General features: G+C 37.3%; 1 protein-coding gene across 2 annotated transcripts in view; it reads left to right on the plus strand.

The window, feature by feature from the left end:
- LOC106881241 (uncharacterized) overlaps positions 1 to 19988 on the plus strand; it is a 76534-nt gene extending 56546 nt beyond the window's left edge. The window contains exon 3 of one of the 2 annotated variants that reach the window (XM_089356788.1): positions 18825 to 19988. In XM_089356788.1, coding sequence (XP_089212914.1) covers positions 18825 to 18973 — 149 coding nt within the window. In that variant the 3' untranslated portion in view covers positions 18974 to 19988. The remainder of the gene's footprint in view (positions 1 to 18824) is intronic. The other variant, XM_089356787.1, reaches the window with a different exon arrangement.
- The last annotated feature ends 1062 nt before the right edge of the window (positions 19989 to 21050 follow it).

The following is a 21050-nucleotide window of genomic DNA, read 5'->3' on the forward strand; positions in this document are numbered from 1 at the left end:
GCTGGTATGGACATGTGGTGAGAATGGAGGAGGATAGCTGCGTGAAAAAGTGCCACACCCTAACAGTTGAGGGAACCCGTGGAAGAGGTAGGCCCAGGAAGACCTGGGCTGAGGTGGTGAGGCAAGACCTTCGTACATTGGGCCTCACCGAGGCGATGACTACTGACCGAGACCTTTGGAAATGTGCTGTGCGTGAGAAGACCCGGCAAGCCAAGTAAGATCGTTGCCAGTGCCCCTGGGCTGGTTCTTGTGCGGGTGGCACATGAGATGCACCATTTTGAGCGTGGCCGTTGCCAGTACCGCCTGACTGGCTCCTGTAGGATTTTCGAGCGAGATCGTTGCCAGCGCCCCTGGACTGGCTTGTGCGGGTGGCACATAAAAGACACCATTTCGAGCGTGGCCGTTTTCGTGCGGGTGACACGTAAAAGCACCCACTACACTCTCTGAGTGGTTGGCGTTAGGAAGGGCATCCAGCTGTAGAAACTCTGCCAAATCAGACTGGAGCCTGGTGTTGCCATCCGGTTTCACCAGTCCTCAGTCAAATCGTCCAACCCATGCTAGCATGGAAAGCGGACGTTAAACGATGATGATGATGATACAGATATAGCTTACCTAGTATAATCTATATCACTATATTTACTTAACTACCTTACTGATTTTGATCTTACCTGCTGTTTTCCACAAATTGATTTTACAGTTTTCTTTCCCCCACCCCAACCAACAACTTCTATTCTTCTCTTTTTCACTCTTCTCTTCATCCTACACCTTTCATTTTTCTTGTATTCCCTTTCTGCCTTTTTCTTTGGTTTTATTTCCTTCCAGCTTTGTGTCACAACTCAAATAAGATGTGATCAACTGTCACATCTTGTACTCTCCATAGTCATTTGAGATTTGCACCAGGTACACTGTCATTTGACTTGACATGGAACTATCTTAGCATTTCCTCTAATCTCTTTTCTCTATTGTATATATATATATATATATATATATATATATATATATAGAAGGTACGTTGGGTAAATTGTAATCATTTTATATTTTTAATTTCGCATATGCACATTGATTGTTTTTGATTTTACCAACTACACAGTATAGTAGGGTCAGTTGGGCACCATCTGTGAGAAAAATAGTACCATGACGCAATTCACTCTGCCAGAAATTTGGAAATGACATGCTGCACTACTTGGCATTCACTCTGGAAGCTCCAATACGAATATTTCAGAGTGTATTTGGGTGTCAATCTGAAGACAGTGCAATCTGAGGACATGTACCGAGAGTGATAAAAATCAAACATCCAGTCAACATCATGGTGTTTAGAGTGATCACTAGTGATGGCAACATTATGCCTCCATTCATCTTCCCACATGGCCTCAGACTCAACATGGAGGCCTACATTAAGTGCCTGGAGGAGGTAGTGCTGCCCTGGGTCAAGAGGGTCGCTGCTGGAAGACCTATGTCTGGCAACAGGACTCATGCCATACAAGCAGGAGAACCCAGTCAAGACTGTCAGACAATTTCTGCGACCACATCACCCCTAATACCTGGCCACCATTGCATTCCCCAGATTGCAACACCCTTGATTACTATGTGTGAGTTGCAGTTGAGTGAGAGACCAACAAAACTCCTCGTAACACCAAAGATGAAATGAAGGTAAGGATTATGGCAGCATTCACCAACTTAAACAAGGAGACCGTCCAGAAGAGTTGTAGAAGATTCCAAAGTCATCTGGAGGCCGTGGTTGAAGCCAATGGCGATTTTAATGAATAAATTTACTCTTTAGTATTTCAAGATATTTTTATGTAATGTTGGTAAATATAACTGTTAAAATGAGATGTCAATATTACTTTTATTTTTGCATAATTTAGACAACAATTTATTCACCACACCTGTATTTATACATATGTATGTATAAGCTGTAATTTTTGTATGATTATGTATTGTTAATATAACAATACATAAAGACGGGCTAGAGCTGAAGTGGTCAGAAACGGTCCCTAGATGTATACTTTTAACTTAACTTTTATATTATACGTTTTTTTTTAATCCTATCCTAATGTACACGTTTTTAATATAATACATGTAAATTTATAACTTCATCATACCGTATATATTTACCCATTATATGTTATATCATAATGTACGTTTATATATCGTAATGTTTTAACTTAAATTGTTATATTTTTATACAATTTGGAAATTATGCATGTTTATAAATATTTTTAAATAAATATTTTGAACATTCATGATTTTTCTAAAGTTTATATCGTTGTATTTGCCTGTCTTTTTACCGTACCTTTTAGACACTTTAAAAACTGAAAACTATAAATTTATTTATTGATTCTTGAAGGAATTGAACACACACACACACACACACACACATATTATATCTTGCGTTGGACATATGGTATTGTTCTTGTGGTTATCCACCCTTATGTATCTATCTTTACTATAAGATACATATGTATGTATGTACGTATATATATATATCAGGGGCGTGCACTCTCAGGTATGCGAGTTGCATGCTCCGTGATTTTTTATCGATATCATCGAAAAATTACATAAAATAGTTACTTTTTGTCTCAAAGAAACTCCGTCCAGGTTTTTTCAAAATATTCTGCCTCCCCTTCCCCCTCTCTTAGTGACTCGTATGTCTGCTTTGAGAATTGTTGCAAAGCTCGTTCCACTTTCTGACCCGAATCACAGCAATCCCATAATTCCTGAGTTAGCCATCTGAAATGGTGGAATAACTTGGCGGTAAGTTTGAATTTTTTTTTTATCCAAAACATCCGTTTGCATTATTATATTTTTGGAGTGTTCTGAAAAAAAATATATTATCTATATTATATTTCTTATTTCAGGAGTAGCTAATTAATCTTAAATTAATTTGATTAACGTTATTTTTTCCGTTTTGTTGAAATTGACTTAAAATTTACTCAGACGTGTGTTCTTATATAAAAGTAGCCTTTTTCAAAACTTGATAATTTTTCAATCTTTTATGATATGTTAGGGGAGAAATATGGAGTCGATGCAGGAATCGGAATTCAGAGATCCAAAAATATTTCTATTGAGCCCCAACGACATTATAGAATGCTTTATAACAAAATTATCAGTACAATAGTTGACCAAATGAAAGCACGATATTCATCCTTAGAAGAGTTTAAATTCATGGAACTTTTGAATTCCAACAAAGTTGATGAGTATTGCAAACAATTTCCTGTGGACTCTTTAGATTTTTTAAAAATGACTTATGGCAGATTTTTTGATGTAATATGATTACAAAGTGAGCTCAATGTGATGTATTCAATGAAGGATTTTAAAATGCGAAATATAAATAATTTAATGAGTTACATTTACAGCAGTGACCTTGTTGAACCTATGCCAGAACTCTTCAATCTGTGCAAGTTGATTTTGACAATTCCGTCTACCACTGCTTCTGTAGAGCGATCCTTTTCTGCATTAAGTAGAATCAAAGCATACCAAAGAAATGTGACAGGAGAAAGAAGACTGTCTTGGTTAGCACTAATGTCATTTGAAAAAGATTTATTACAACAATTGATGAAAAGAGAAGACTTCTATGAAAATATGATAGATATATTTGCCCAGAAAGATCGAAGAATTGAATTAATTTAGAAATTAGGTAAATAACATTTTAACGTAAGGTTCGACCTTCTTACATCAGTATTGTTTTGCAGGAGAAATGGTTCGACTTCTTCGTCACACCTAACCTACATAAGTTTTCCTTTCTGTGCTGCTGGGTATAGTCTATTTACGACCGTAAATAAGTGTCTTGTTTTAATCTCAGAGATGTTGACTTCTGCCACAACAGTTTTTTTTTTGAGGGGGGCTTTTTACAATGTTGAATTTTCGCTGTCTTTCATTGTGTGTGTATTCATGTATATGCGTGTATTTTCAATGTGTGTGCGTGAGACGTAGTCTTTTAATATACGGAGTTCAGTAAGTTTCAGAACAGTCTGCCTGAGTATCAATAATTTTCCTGGAATTGACAAGTAGCATGATATAGCACCTGACTTGTCTTCAATAGCGTAACTATCTAAAACCATGGCCATATAATGCAACTAAATGTGTTCTCTTTATTAAATCATTTCAAATTGATTCAGCTGAACCAATAGGTATAGGGGCTAATGCAGAATCGCACCCCTTTGAAAAACGAAATTTTGTGAAAATTTTTTTTCTGATTCCTACCTTTAACAGAGATTCTGAATATGCAAAAATATTAACAGAATCCAATTTCATCTTTATTCCATTTCACTTATGATTTTTAGACATTTTTAAGGAAGAGCGAGGATGGGAAAGTTCTGACGTTTCAAAGAGAGAGAAAAATACAAACAATACACTTATTTCAGGCTCATCTCTACTGAGCCATTTTTATTCCCTGCTTATTCTAGGTCATACGGGGGTGATTGCATATTCAGAATCTTCCATATGTAAATCGTAGGAATACGAAAATTCTTTTACTGAAAAATTGCCAGGTGGGGTGGATAGAAATTCATTGCATGCCCAACCCCGGAAGTCACCGCACGCCACTGATATATATATAGGCACAGCTATACTATAGGTATAGGTATATGTATATCATCATTTATAGCAAGCATCCACTATCAACTGTATGCTTGACAAATGCCACAGTGTTGTAGCTTTCTTACAGTATATCCACGTTAAGTAAGTTATACTGATTACTATTCTTAACAGTTACTGCATTTGTTGCTAATATCGAATGTTTACCCAGTCCATCAGCTATTTATGACATCAGTGATTTGTTACACACTGTTTTTCTATATCATTAGGGACAAAATTTATATATGCAGGTGGTTGATAGTGGATACTAATTATTGATGTTGTGCATGCAGAAGTCCCAGATCGAATAATTCAGTCACTACTGCTGGACACTTTGTATCTGTTACTGATACTTCTGTGCTATATGTCTACACAAGATACTTTCCCAAGGTGAATCATTCAACACAGTAGTGGTTGAATATATTCTTAAGTCCACCATTTCGTCAATAGCAGCAGCTTCCAAGCTTCACCACTAATTCAGTTCTCAACAAAATTGCAAACTGTTAATATTTTTAAAGAGGACACCTCCTCAGCTACACTTTGGTATAAATAGTTTGCAATTTAGTTCGTAGAAAAAAAGTTACATCAAAATATGTCAGACCTCGAGTGGGCAGTAAGGCAGATATTCATCTTCAATTAGCATAAAGTTTTTAATTTTAAATTAAAAGTATACCTTTCTTAGGCTTAAATGATAGGAAAATGCATGAGGAACTCAGAATCATTAGTCGCATTGAACACAAATTAGTACAAAAACAGTAATGAGGTAAAATGTCAGTAAGTAAAGAAGTAACACTTAAGCAATAAGAATAAAGAATATATTTCTAAAATGAATAATTAACTCTAGGGTGGTGAGCTGACAGAACTGTTAGGGTGCAATGCTTATCTGTCTTTACATTTTGAGTTCAAATTTCACCAAAGTCGACTTTGACGTACAGATTATTTAATTAGTTTTTTTTTTAACTAAACACTTTCAAACTTCCAATACTGGTAGAATGTGTCACATTGAACAGGGTTTACTCTTAACGTTTTTGACTAAATTTTGTATTTTAGAAGTTATTTCGTCAGAAGTTACAGAGTGACAATGGACAAATTCGTGTTTGATAAATGCCAATACACAAAACTCTCAGCTTTTGACTTACTCTCGAACTTCTGTTTTTGATATATATACGTATTACATATATATGTAAAAAAAATCTCATCATGCAATCAAACCAATGAAAGAGCCTCTACCTGGTCGCTCGACACACTAAAAATAGCAGCCAAAGTATTCCCCTACCTAAATTGCACAACCATTGTATGTAATGTCCTAGATTATCCCTAAAAAGACGGTTTGCTGAAGGCTGGAATGTCTTTTATGATAGGTTTGCAGTATCAGGGTTGATTTGAGGCTAAATAACAACAACATTATGGTCAATTTCTATATTAACACCTGTACGATTTTCACTAAGAAAAAAAAAAAAAAATTGATATTTTGTGTGGAATCAAGTACCCTGACCTCCTAATATGCTGCAAATCCCTTATTTTGCTTCGGAAAAAATGAGGTGGGGGCGTTCCTCCCACCAATCCTGGAATCATTGGAAATTTTTTTTTTGGGTAAATGAATTCCTGTAACCACCTAATATTGCAAAATTAGGTTACTTAAGGTGAGCCTGGTAACTGATGGTTTGGGGGTCTTGTTTGTAACTTTTGATGAGCTATGGTGCAACCAACAACATGGTAAAATTCCCTGCCACTAATTTGGTGTGGATGGGTAATATCAAATAATTCAATAACAACATATATTTAAATTAAACGTGAAAAAAATTGAAATATCATCATCACTTACATGGAAAAATTGAAATATTGTCTTTCAGTATTTTATAAGGTAAAATCTTATTAATTGACACATTATTAATTATCTCATAGCTGCAATACCTGGAAAAATCATGGATGACATGGAAAAATGCGAGCATGAAAAGTAATATTCTCAAGATTATACACCTGGAAAAGTATAGGACAAGTGATTACTTCTAGTAAAGTAAAGAATAAGAAACTTTTTACTTAAAATATTGCAGCTAAAATTAAAATTTGAATATTAAAACTTATTTTATTATAGTTTACAAATAACATTATACTTATTTAAATAGAATTTGGCTAATTTACTACCTTAAATACAGATATAAGTGACTAATTAGACAAACTTACAAATTAGCTGAACAATTTTGTACAATAAAATTAAAAGATGAAAATTGTAAAGAGTGATAAATTAGAAGAACTGGCATTCTTTGCCAAAATATTTTAAGTAAAAAGTTTCTTATTCTTTACTTTACTTTAAGTAATAGTTTGTCCTGTACTTTTCCAGGTGTAACAACTTGTCCTGTACTTTTCCAGGTTTATAATCTTAAGTCTATGACTATTCATGCTCGTATTTTTCCATGTAGTACCACAGTTGTGTAGCCATATTACAATATATCCACCTCAAGTAAGTCACACAGAATGTTATTTTGAAATAATATTGCTTTCAACAGTCATATATATTTATATTTGATGGGCTTCCATCTACCAAATCCACTCACAAAGTTTGGGTCAGCCCAAGGCAATAGTGGACGACACTTGCCACACAGTAGGATTGAACCCAGAATCATGTGGTTGAAAAGCAAACTTCTTACCAAATAGCCACAGAGTTTTATCACAGATTTATCACCACCACCACCACTGCCGCTGCCACCACTACCACTACCAGCACAACAACAACAACAGCAACAACAATAACAACCAGAGAAATTACAACAACCTCAATTACCATACATGTAATAATTGCAACATCACCAACACCATCATCACTACAGCATCAACACTACAGCATCAAAACTACCACAACTACTACCACTACCACCACCACCACCACAAACAACTTCACCAGCACCAGCACCACCTCCAACAATATCAGCAATGAACTTTAACAGACCATTGCTAATCTAAATCTGTTTATCAAGCAATTAACTTTATCCTTAGTAATTAATGTCATGTTTATAATTAATATCAAGTTGTTGTTGTTGTTGTTGGAAAATTTGATGATGATGTTCTTATTATGGTAGTTGTTAGAGGATTTGATGCTATTATAGTTGTCTGAAGGTTAAGAAATTTCTGATGCAATGTGTAAAGTTTACTCATACATGCATACAAAACAACAAAAGCAACAAATACTACTGGTCAAGCTGCTAGAAATAGCAAGCAAATTTTCCTCAAATTACATCCTGTCATCTTGAAAAATGGATGCACATATTGAATAACGTAGCCCTGAATATAGAACACCTGGGAGAAGGAAATGTTGGTCATGACTGGAATGCCTTTGATCACAAGTCTGGGACTTGATCGTAGGTCAGGGCTTGCTTGGGGTTGAATGAGAAAACATACAAGGGCAGTAACAACAGCAACAACAATAACAACATCATGAATACGGATAGTGAATATATCATTAACATTTGTTGTTGTTGTTGGCAGTCCGTCGCTTACAACGTCGAGGGTTCCAGTTGATTGGATCAACGGAACAGCCTGCTCGTGAAATTAACGTGCAAGTGGCTGAGCACTCCACAGACACGTGTACCCTTAACGTAGTTCTCGGGGATATTCAGCGTGACACAGTGTGACAAGGCTGACCCTTTGAATTACAGGCACAACAGAAACAGGAAGTAAGAGCGAGAGAAAGTTGTGGTGAAAGAGTACAGCAGGGTTCGCCACCATCCCCTGCCGGAGCCTCGTGGAGCTTTAGGTGTTTTCGCTTAATAAACACTCACAACGCCCGGTCTGGGAATCGAAACCGCGATCCTATGACCGTGAGTTCACTGCCCTAACCACTGGGCCATTGCACCTCCACATCATCAACATTAGTAAGAGCTAAACCAGCAACTATACCATCATCAACAATAATAATACTAATTTCAAATTTTGGTACCAGGCCAGCAATTTTCAGAGAAGCTGATAAGTTGATTACATCAGCCCTAGTACTCAACTGGTACTTATTTTATCAACCTCAAAAGGATGAAAAGCAAAGTCCACCATGGCAGAATTTGAACTCAGAATGTTAAGACAGACGAAATGCCACTAAGCATTTTGCCTGGTGTGCTAATGATTCTGCCAACTTAAACTGGTTTCAAATTTTGGTACAAGACCAGTAATATCGAGGGCTGGGATAAGTCAACTACATTGACTCAAGTACTCAATTGGTATTTATTTTATGAACCCTGAAAGGATGAAATCAAAGCTGACCTTGGTAGAATTTGACCTCAGAATGTAAAGATGGACGAAATACCACCAAGCATTTTGCTTGGCATGCTAACAATTCTACCAGCGTTAAATAATATCAATATTAACAATATAAACAACCATGTAGACGTTTAGAATTTCTTGTGTATGGTGCTCATTCAAGGTTTCTAGAAGATACTCTTTATGAAAGCCTAGAAAGCTCACACCATGCATGAAACTCTAAGTAGCTTACACAAATAAATCATCATCAACATCATCATCAACATCATCATCCTTTCCCATGTTCACTCCACTTCTGGACGAGTGCCTCAACAGCTTCTCTCTATCAACTACGGTCTGATGTTTTCCTCATCTCTGTTTGGGTGTTGAAGAAGTTCATTCCAACTTCTGCATGGCCTCCTTTTTTTCTGGATGTGGTGTCCACTCTATCAAATTGTTATTTCATACATTTATCCTTTCTTCTAAACATGTCCCACTCAAGACTATTTCAGGCTTTTTATTTTCCAGATAATATTCATTAAACCTGTTGTCACTCATATCCTGTTGTTTCTCTACTTATCTATATTAAAACGAAGTCAAATATATACAGACTGAGGAGGCATGTGACTTAGTAGTTAAGGTATTGCATTCATAATCCTAGGATTATGGTTTCAATTCCTGAACTGGATGATCCATTATGTTTTTCTGCAAAGCACTTCATTTCAAATTATTCCAGTTTACTCAGCTGGCAAAAATGAGTAATCCTGTGACAGACCATCATCTCAGTGGGGAATGTCTATGCCACAGAATCTGGGAAACTGGTCTTATGAGTCTATGGCATCCTGATGGCATCCTGGAACCTGGGGTTTGTTGTTTATTTTTCTGTTGCATTTCATTATTTATACAATTAAACCTTGGGAGAGGCATTATGCTGGTAGTAAACACACGCACTGGTTCAGTCCTTTATTAATTTATATAGTTTTTTGTTAAATTATTTCATTGCACTCTTGCAATCTCTTCAGTAACTTGTCTGTCCACTTCCATTTATTTTGAATGTATGATCTGGCGTTGCTTTGGCGTTGTTTCGAAACTGTTTGGTATGAGCATGTGAGTGTGTGCAAGCTCGTATGTGTGCACGCTCATATGTGTACACGCACTCATGTGTTCATGCTTATATGTAAGTATGTGCGTCCATATGTGTGTTTGTAACAATTTCGTTTATATCAGATCAGATAGAGACTTTTTAATTAATTTATTTACGTTCATATTCCGCATCATATGTGTGAACAACACATGCAACCATGGGCAATTGTAAGGCCCTCATCTACATGTATTTGGTGTTTAAAATTGGTTGCATTCCATTATTTATGTTTGCCTTAAAGGAGGCAAACTGGCAGAATTGTTAGCATGCTGGTTGAAATGCTTAGTGGCATTTTGCCCATTGCTCCACTCTGGGTTCAAATTGCTTTTCATCCTTTCGGGGTCAATAAATTAAGTACCAGTGAAACACTGGGGTCTATGTAATCAACTAGTCCCCTCCTCAAAAATTTCAGGCCTTGTGACTTTGTAGAAAGAATTACTTATATTTTCTGGTTTTTGCTTATCTCCTTCATTTAATGTGTGTTTTATGCTACTAAATGTGAGTAACCAAGCAGCAATTCTACAAGAACCTACTCTGCTACCCCTCTCATATCTCATACTTTAATCCCACATCCCCAAGCATAAAGCTGACCCCTTTCTCCCATGAAGTTTGTTGTCTTGTGAGCTACATTGCATCTTCAAGGGTGCAGGTAAAATGATAAAAAGCAGTACCCATATGCTGTAAAGCGGTCTGCATTAGGAACGGCATCCAGCCATAGAAACCACACCAAAGCAGACACTGGAGCAGTGTGAAGTCCTTGAACCCATCAGATCCCATCTCACCATCCAGCCCATGCCAGCATGGAACATGGACATTAAATGATGATGATGATGATGATGATGATGATGATGCTCATATTGTAATAACTAGCTCTCTGCCTTAATATAAATTTCATGTTCTTTGTCTCTGTGACTTCTATTGGGCACAGTTTCAGTATCGGCTTTGTGGCCTTCGAAAGAAGTTCATTTCAACAACACACACTAACTGCAGATCATATCCTGCTAAACCAGTTTCAACCACTCTCTCATACTGCAACAGAAAAGTCACTGTTAGTCATATTTCTATGACACGCCTGATGTTCTTTAATGTAATTCTTGTACTTCTTTAACCCATACATTATGTCACTCTGCTGTACGGGTGTGAAACTTGGACTGTTTACCGTGAGGACATGAAGAAACTAGAGCGCTTCCATCAATCCAAACTTCGTTCTATCCTGAACATCAACTGGGAAGATCACATCACCAATAACTCTGTGCTTGAAAGATTAGGTCTCCTGAGCATCGAAGCCTTGATCATTGAACATCGTCTCCGATGGTCAGGTCACGTCCGTCGGATGAATGAACACCACCTTCCCAAGATCTGTCTCTACGGTGAACTGTCTGAAGGAAAACGCCCTCGTGGAGCCCCCTTGAGGCGGTACAAGGACCAACTCAAATCAACCTTGAAAAGCACCAACATCGACCCTGCACACTGGGAGGATATCTTGGCAAACAGACCCCTCTGGAGACACAGCATCAAAACGGGTTCAGCGGACTTCGAGAAAGCCCAAGTCGCAAGAGCTGAACTTAAGAGACGGGAGAGAAAGCAGCGCCTTCTCCTTCCCAAACCAACCCCTTCTATCCCTTGTCCACAATGTCCCTGTATGTTTCATGCAACCCTTGGATTGTGGAGCCATCTGCGGTTCAAACACCCAGGAAAATGAACTGGATTGCAAACTCGGAAACATGAAACACAGCCAGCTACTACTACTACTATGTCACAAAAGTAAAGTCAGCAATAAATTTGATAGTTTCAGTCTGTATTTTGGTTGCATCTTCAATTTTAAAGGTACAGCAGATAGCATCATTGCTTTTGCCTTGGTAAGAAGCTTGCCTCCCAACCTTGTGGTTCCAGGTTTAGTCCCACAGTGTAGCACTTTTGGCAAATGTCTGTCTTCTGTAATAGTCCTGGGCTGGCCAAAGCCTTGAGAGCAGATTTGGTAAATGGAAACAGAAAGAAGCCTGTCATGTCCGTGTGTGTGTGTGTGTGTATGTTAGTGTGTGTGTGTGTGTGTATGTTAGTGTGTGTGTGTGTGTGCATGTACGTGTGTGAGTGTATGTGTGTGTGTATGTCTGAGTGTGTGTATGTATGTATGTAGTATGTGTGTATGTATGTGTGCATGTATGTCTGTATGTTTGTGTCTCCTTGTTTTGACATCATGTGGTAATTGTAAACGAGTGTCACTGTCATATAAGCAGTGTCATTCATTTCCAGCTTCTAATATTCTGCAACAACATGCTTGGCCATGGGGAAATATGACCTTGCTTGGTGACAAGTGAGGGTTGTTGAGAGGAAAGGCATCTGGCCACAGAGAATCAGAGAATCTGCCTCAGTATATCTGTCCAATTCATGAAAGCATAGAAAACTAGATGTTAAAATGATTATGATAATTTCTCCCAATATGTCCTACTTTCACTTTAGTAGACATGTTCAAGTATCTGGGTTTCATTATTAACTAAAAACAGCCAACTGCAGCCAGGAAATCAGAGCAAGATTTAGTGAAGGAAGGTCAACCCCTAGGTCACTCAAATATATTATGGAGACACTGCACTCTCAACATAAACAACAAGCTGAAACTTCTGTGTTGGGAACATGGATACTGAAGGTTTAAAATGTGAAAGGGAAAAAAGATTATAGGTATGATAGAAGAGACAAATAACAGAATAGTAGGATAGTCAGTAGGGTAGTATAGTGGGACGGAATTAGTGACTGAGGTTAATGAAAAAACGCTGGAGATAGGGTGCAAAGGTACTAAGATAAGCTGTGTTGAAGGATCCTCAAAATACATAGTCAAGTCTTTCACCAATTAGCTTCAAATCTAAAGTTATTGTGCAAATCAAGAATCAAGAAGGGCTCAGATATCTATCTATCTATCTGTCTGTCTGTCTGTCTGTATATATATATATATATATATATATATATATATATATATATATATATATATATATATATATACATATATATACATACGTATTCACACACACACACACACATACACACATGAGGGGTTACCCAAAAGTAATCAGAAACGTTCTCTGTGGGACAAGCCCATTGTAGTTTGGGCTTCCACCACTAGGAGGCACTTCATGGAACCCTCAGGCATCAGTCTACCAACTGGCGTTGTCTGTAACAGTCATACTTCCACATAATGTGTCTTTGTTTTGCAATGCTTCTCCCCTGTTCATCAATTTTTGTGATGGCTGAAATGAAAGAACAGCATAGTTCTGTGAAGTTGTTTTCTGTTGGGTAGAAAAAAGGTGGCTGAAACAGTTGTCATGCTTCAAGCAACTTATAAGAATGTTGCCAAGTTTATGAGTGGTTTTCATGCTTCAGGAATGGTCACTTGTCGCTTGAAGACCAACCTTGTTCAGGGTGACGGTTGACTTCCTGAACAAAAATAAACATCATAAAGATTCATGAACTGATTTTGGAGGACCATCACTGAACAATTGACGAACCTGTTGATATGATTGGTGTGTCCTGAAGCCTCTTCCAACGAATTTTGAGCAAAGAATTGCGAATGAAAAGAGTTGCAGCAAAATGTGTGCCTCACTTGCTCTTGGTAGTTCAAAAGCAGTCAAGACTGAAGGAAGGTTGGCATTGGTGCCAGTCAACGAATTTGGTTCAATTTTCGATTTCGATTGCCTCAACAGGTCTTCGCAAGCAGGGTTTTGTGTCCAAAGAAGGAAAGGTACGCATAAGTGGGCTGGCTACACCCCTGGTAAAGGCCACGGGTTATGATCTCACTTGTCTTGCCGGATCTTCTTCTCATGCACAGCATATTTCCAAAGGTCTCAGTCAATATATATATATATATATATATATATATATATATATAAAGAGAGAGAGAGAGAGAGAGAGAAATATACATATATATAGCGATTTTTTTTCTTCCATCTTCCTTTTCTTTCGGACTTTCTTCTGTCTCCTGTTTCTGAAGAAGAGCTTTGCTTGAAATGTAAAACCACCTTTCTTTCCTTCCTTGAGCATCTGCTAATACTCTACATGTACCACATCCTCGCATTGTTGTTTTTTGTGTTTGCTCTTCATATTTTTTCGGATTTATTATATATATATATATATATATATATATATATATGATAGATCATATCATCAGGATTGAAGAGCAAAAATAAAAGCTCTCTCCCCACACGTGATAGAAATAGCATGGGATCACATTAAGCAATAATGTGACATGATAAAGAGTTTGAAATATACTTAATTTCAGGATAATCGCAATGAAAAGTGTTAATACTGAACAATTAATAATAAAGCTTTAATCAATGCAGAGATAAAACAGTATTGTTCAGATCGGGATTACTGTTATGAAATTACACTAGAATATTTAATTACCCTATATATATATAACAATCTTGCTGCCAGAAAGATTAAAATTTAAGAGTTATGTTGTCGCCATTCTGTTGCTGCTGCTGCTACTACCACCACTACCACTACCACCACCACCACCACCACCACCACCACTACTACTATTAATAATAATAATAATGGTTTCCAATTTTGCCACAAGGACAGCAGTTTTAGGGGAGGGGATGAATTGATTACATCGACTCCAGTGTTCAACTGGTACTTATTTTATTGATCCTGAAAGGATGAAAGGTAAAATTGACCTGAGCGGAATTTGAACTCAGTAGTGATGAGCGAAATACTGCTAAGCATTTTGTCCAACACATTAATGATTCTGCCAGCTTGCTGCCTTAATAATAATAATAATAATAATAATAATAATAATAATAATAATAATAATAATAATAATAATAATAATAATAATAATAATAATAATAATAATAATAATAATAATAATAATAATAATAATAATAATAATAATAATAATAATAATAATAATAATAATAATAATAATAATAATAGATGTAGTACCAGGCAGTGGCTCTCATGGCTTCTGATCTTAATTGATTGGAAGTGTTATCATGTACATTGTTTTGTCTTGGTATAAAAGATGGACTGCAACGAATATTCTGCTCAGTTCCACAGATTTGCTTGTCAGTTGTTTGACCTTAACCAGTTGAGCATGTCCCTTGGTGGCTGATGATATGTGCATCTCTGATCACGAACAGGAGTAGTGGGGGAGCCTCATAGCCATTGAAAGGAATTCTTTGGGGTTTGAATAATTCACCTTTGGAAACATGGATGTTTTGCTCAACATCCTTAAATAAACCTTATTCAGGTACCTTTTGAGCGGGATGGGCTACTCGACCTGAAGAAAATTCTAACTGGGCCTCATCTGCGAGGTCATGCACTGTTTATCTTGATATGGGATCACCATGTCGCACACATATGGTTGTGATGCATGTGCCTGATGTACCCTTATCAGGCGGGTAGTCATGATGGGTATATTGGGCTTCATGTATTTTACCCCAGTGTCACTTTGATGGCATGCACTGCTCTCTCACTCAATAATAATAGTAATAATAATAATAATAATAATAATACACATGCGCACACATACATGTGCACATTCAATGTTTTGTCCTGTACTGTCCATAATTTTTTTCTTGATGTAAACCTTCTGCGGTCGATAAAGAAATCCTTATTATATTTTATAAGGTGAGCGAATGTTGGAAGAGTGGTCAGTGTAAAAGGACCAATTCTGAGCATACACCTGTAAAAAAAACGAAATTAAAAGTGAAGGGCTCTTGCCCTGTTAATCAGGCACTCGTGGCTTTTGTGGATTTTTCCACGAGGACCTTAAAACACCTCCCTCTATTGGGAGATTTTTTTGTTTAATTTTCATATTTAGTGTGTACATGATTTGAAAACCCATTGTATTGTCTTGTGTTGTGCTTTATGTTTGTGTCATGTCCTTTAATGTATCTTTATATTAGCCCTTGTGGCCAATAAAAGAATGAATTATTATTATTATTATTTTATGTTTGACTTTTGCTTTGCATTTGTACAAGTTGGATACAAGTCTCACCCAGAGACCTCAAGAGACAACAAGTTAGAAGTTCATGTTGGTGTTATGCCTAGGGCACCATATATTTGGATTTGTACATAGTGTTGTTCTAGAGAATGTTTAAGAAACCATAAGAAAATTATGTGTTTGTTTTAAAATTTGAGATCACATAGACAGTATTTTACGTAGGATATGGGCAGTTCCCATGAGCACTATCTTTTGAACTTCAGCCATTTTGGGGTTTCCTGGTAATTATTATCATTATTATTATTATTATTATTATTATTATTATTAAAGCTGTTAGCTGGCAGAATTGTTAGCATGCCGAACAAAATGCTTAGCGACATTTCATCCATCTTTACATTCTGCCAACTTCATCTTTGCCTTTCATCCTTTTGGGGGATCAGTAAACTAATTACTAATTGAACTCTGGGGTTGATGTAACTGACTTACTCTTCCCTGAAGTTGCCGGTCTTGTACCTATAATTGAAAGAATTCGTCTTCTTCTTCTTCTTCTTCTTCTTCTTCTTCTTCTTCTTCTTCTTCTTCTTCTTCTTCTTCTTCTTCTTCTTCTTCTTCTTCTTCTTATTATTATTATTATTATTATTATTATTATTATTATTATTATTATTATTATTATTATTATTAAGGTGGCGAGCTGGCAGAACCATTAGTACACTGGGTGAAATGCTTAGCTGTATTTCATCTGCCACTTTCGGGGTTGATTAAATAAGTACCAGTAATGCACTTGGGTCAATGTAAGTGATTTAATCCCCTCCTCCAAGCTGAGTGTAGTTCTTTGTTCATTGTCATTAATTTTCATGTTCTCCGGTCTATCTCTTGTAATTCATGCTTCTTCCAAGATACTATTCCTGCCCATATCTCATCAAAGCAACCGGCCACATGTTAATTGCACTGATCTTATAGCGGCCATTTAGCTTTGATTGGAGCACAAGCCAAGTTCTCCTCAAATACTCTTTCCTGTACATTTCTTTCATCTTGTGTTCATTCATCTTAACTCTTTCAGTGATACTCAGGCACTTATATCTTTCCTTTCTGACTTGCTTTATAGTTTCACCATATTATTATTATTATTATTATTATTATTTTTATTATTTTAAAAAGGATTGACATAACTCTTCACAAAGGTAAACAGTCAAGACGAAGAGCGCGATTCGATTGTAAGATATTTTATTAGTTGAACGATATTTCAACAGTACGTCTGTCTTTGACAAGTTCAAAATAAGAAGTGATAAAAATTCAAATTTACAGAAATTTAAACGTAAAGTATGAACGAAAGCAACCAGCGTCCACACGTTGATGGAATGACATCATCAGTTTTTAAGTTACAATTTTATAACAGGTGAAAAGAAAAAGACAGAAAAAAAACAGAAAAAAGATGACAGAAAAAAAGGAAAGAAAAAGAGAGAAAGAAAAATATTTAATCAAACAGCTTTGTATAAATTTGATGATATTCTCCTGTCATTCATTCCTCCAGGGCGTGATGTTAACCCGCAAACATATTTCTCCTCATACATTCTGAGAAGTGAAAGTGAAGCAGATTCAGAATATTTTCTGAAAATACGCACTTTCATGTCTTCTTCAAAATTGCAGCTGCTTGAAACGAAATGTTCAGCAAGTTCTGTCGAACTACTGTTCTTGTGCCTGACGTCGAATCTGTGCCCATTAAACCTTTTGTTTAATCATTCTGTTGTACAACCAATATAAATTAAGTTTTTCTGTTGTCTTCTTTTTTCTGTTTTATTTCTGTCTTTTTCTTTTTGCCTGTTATAAAATTGTAACTTAAACACTGATGATGTCATTCCATCAACGTGTGGACGCAGGTTGCTCTCATTCATACTTTACGTTTAAATTTCTGTAATTTTGAATTTTTATCACTTCTTATTTTGAACTTGACAAAGACAGACTTACTGTTGAAATATCGTTCAACTAATAAAATATCTTACAATCGAATCGCACTCTTTGTCTTGACTATTATTTTTATTATTATTATCATCATCATCATCATCATCATCATCATCATCATTATTATTATTATTATTATTATTAAGGTGGAGAGCTGGCAGAATTGTTGGCATGTTGGGTGAAATGTGTAGCAGTATTCCATCTGTTTTAACATTCTGAGTTCAAATTCCGCTGAGGTCAACTTTACCTTTCATCCTTTCGGGGTCAATAAATTACATACCAGTTGAATACTGGAGTCAATCTAATTGATTAGCTCTCCCGCCTCAATATTCAGGCCTTGTGCCTTAATTGGGATTACTATTATTATTATTGTTGTTGTTATTATTATTGTTATTATTATTATTATTATTATTATTAGTAGTAGTAGTAGTAGTAGTAGTAGTAGTAGTAGTAGTAGTAGTGGTAGTAGGTAACTTGGCAAAATCCTTAGAACCAAAACGCTTTATGGAATTTCTTCTGATAATTTACAGCTTGAATTCAGAGCCTTCCAAGGTTAATTTTTACCTTTTATCCTTCAGAGCATGGTGGGGTGGGGTGGGGTGGGGTGCGGTGGGGGTAGGGTGGTGATGAACTAAGATACCAGTCTAATACTGGGGTTTATTCAATTGTCTAACCTCATCCTCTGAAATTCCTTGGCTTCTGCCTATGTTAGAAACAACAACAACTACTGCTACTACTACTGCTGCTACTACTACTGCTACTACTACTGCTGCTACTACTACTGCTGTTCCTGCTGCAGCCCCCACTACCACCACCAGCAGCAGCACCACCACTACAGCTACTACCACCACCCTACCACTACTACTACCTCCACCATCACTGCTGTCACTGCCGCTGCCACCACCACCGCCGCCGCCACCACCACCACCACCACCACCACTACTACTACTACTACTACATATGCAGTTTCCTTTCTTCTCTTTTCAGCCACTGCTCCGCTTCCCACAGAGGAAATCTATTTACTACCTCAAACAATAAGGAAATCTTCAACAAGTGGAGTAAGTAAAATGATTTTGTCTCTTTTTTGTTTTTTTTTTACCAATTCTTGTGTTTATGTGGTTAAGGGATGCATATAGTCTGTTGTGTGGAGGCACAATGGCCCAGTGGTTAGGGCAGCGGACTCGCGGTCATAGGATCGTGGTTTCGATTCCCAGTCCGGGCGTTGTGAGTGTTTATTGAGCGAAAACACCTAAAGCTCCATGAGGCTCCAGCAGGGGATGGTGGTGAACCCTGCTGTACTCTTTCACCACAACCTTCTCTCACTCTTATTTCCTGTTTGTTGTGCCTGTAATTCAAAGGGTCAGCCTTGTCACACTGTGTCACGCTGAATATCCCCGAGAACTACATTAAGGGTACACGTGTCTGTGGAGTGCTCAGCCACTTGCACGTTAATTTCACGAGCAGGCTGTTCCGTTGATCGGATCAACTGGAACCCTCGACGTCGTAAGCAACGGAGTGCCAACAACAACAATAGTCTGTTGTAGTGTTAGAATGTGGAAGGATGCAAAGGTAAGGTGCAGTAGTATGTCAGGCAGGCATGGGCGGCTGTTTTTGTGAAGTAAGTTGCATGAGACATGGCTTGTCATCAGGTGGGCTGCCCTACTAAAAAAAAAAATTCAAGGTAATTTTTTTGTGTTAAGAATCAGATATACTTTTATTCTTTTATCTGTTTCAGTCATTTGACTGCAGCCATGCTGGAGCACCGCCTTTACTGAAATAAATTGACCCCAGGACTTACTCTTTATAAGCTTAGTACTTATCCTATTGGTCTCTTTTGCCAAGCCGCTAAGTTACAGGGATGTAAACACACCAACATCGGTTGTCAAGTGTTGGTAGGGTGATAAACAGACACACAAACATACACACACACACACACACACACACACATATATGATGGCCTTCTTTCAGTTTCTGTCTACCAAATCCACTCACAAGGTTTTGGTCTGCCCAAGGCTATAATAGAAGACACTTGCCCTAGGTGTCATGCAGTGGGACTGAACCCAGAACCATGTGGTTGGTAAGCCAGTTACTTACCACACAGCCACTCCTGTAAAAATATATGGTAAAAGATATATAAAAAATATACAAAAATATATAAACAAGATATGGTAAAAAAAGGTAAAGTTTCCTTCTTGACTTACACCAACTCATAAGGGCCAGTTTCCCCATTTCTATGGTGTATAAATTCCCCACCTGGATAGGCTCCTGGTCTGCCGCAGGATTACTCCAGGATTTTGCCAGCTGAGTGAACTGGAGTATTGTGAAACGAAGTGTTTTGCTCAAGAACACAATGTGTTGCTCGGTCCAGGAATCAAAACTATAATCTTAAGACCACTCAGCTCAGGTATAGGGACATGCACCATTGCAATGCGCTGTTGCATCCACCACCATTTTTCAGAATTTGCTCAGGTCATTCCATCGCAATCCTCTCGGCATTATTCCAATCAGTTCCTATTTCTGTGAGATATTTCCTCACCTACCATGACCATGTGACATGTGGCCGACCAACACAAGCCATCACTCTAGCTGGATCCTCAGGAAAGAGAAAATGATATGCAGGATCCAACTTGGGACTAATCAAGCAACATGACCAACCAATCTAAGCTGATACTCTTGAATCATGTAAGTAACAGGACACATCCTAGTTTCTGACCATAGTCATTAGTTGGATACAAAATCCAACCAACAGTACTCCACGATTCTGTAAAGCATCCTGGTACCAAAGGAATTTAAGCTGCTTCTAAGGGTCCTGGAGTTATATAGGTCTTGCAGTTATATAGCAGGACAGAAAGTCCTACAGACTGTAGGTTGCTGTGATTGATGTAAGGTCTAGAATGCCACTGTGTAATTTGTAGTGTGGGAGTGCATAGTATTATTTTATTATTTATTATGGCCTTGTTCCAACCCAGGCTACAGCAAGAAAGTCCACCCACCACACTTCTCGGTCCATCATCACTACCATACAATGTCATTCAAAAATAAACAATCACATCATTGAAATCTCAAAGCTATGAGATAATGCATGATTAATTGAAAACAACGTGAAGGGGATCTTTATCCCTTTACTCTTTACCAAATCCACTCACAAGGCCTTGGTTATGGTTGAAGATACTTGCCCAAGCTGCAAGGTAGTGGAACTGAACCAAAAACCAT

The sequence above is a fragment of the Octopus bimaculoides genome, chromosome 8 (genome assembly GCF_046866305.1).
Source record: "Octopus bimaculoides isolate indiv1 chromosome 8, ASM4686630v1, whole genome shotgun sequence".
NCBI lineage: Eukaryota > Metazoa > Mollusca > Cephalopoda > Octopoda > Octopodidae > Octopus > Octopus bimaculoides.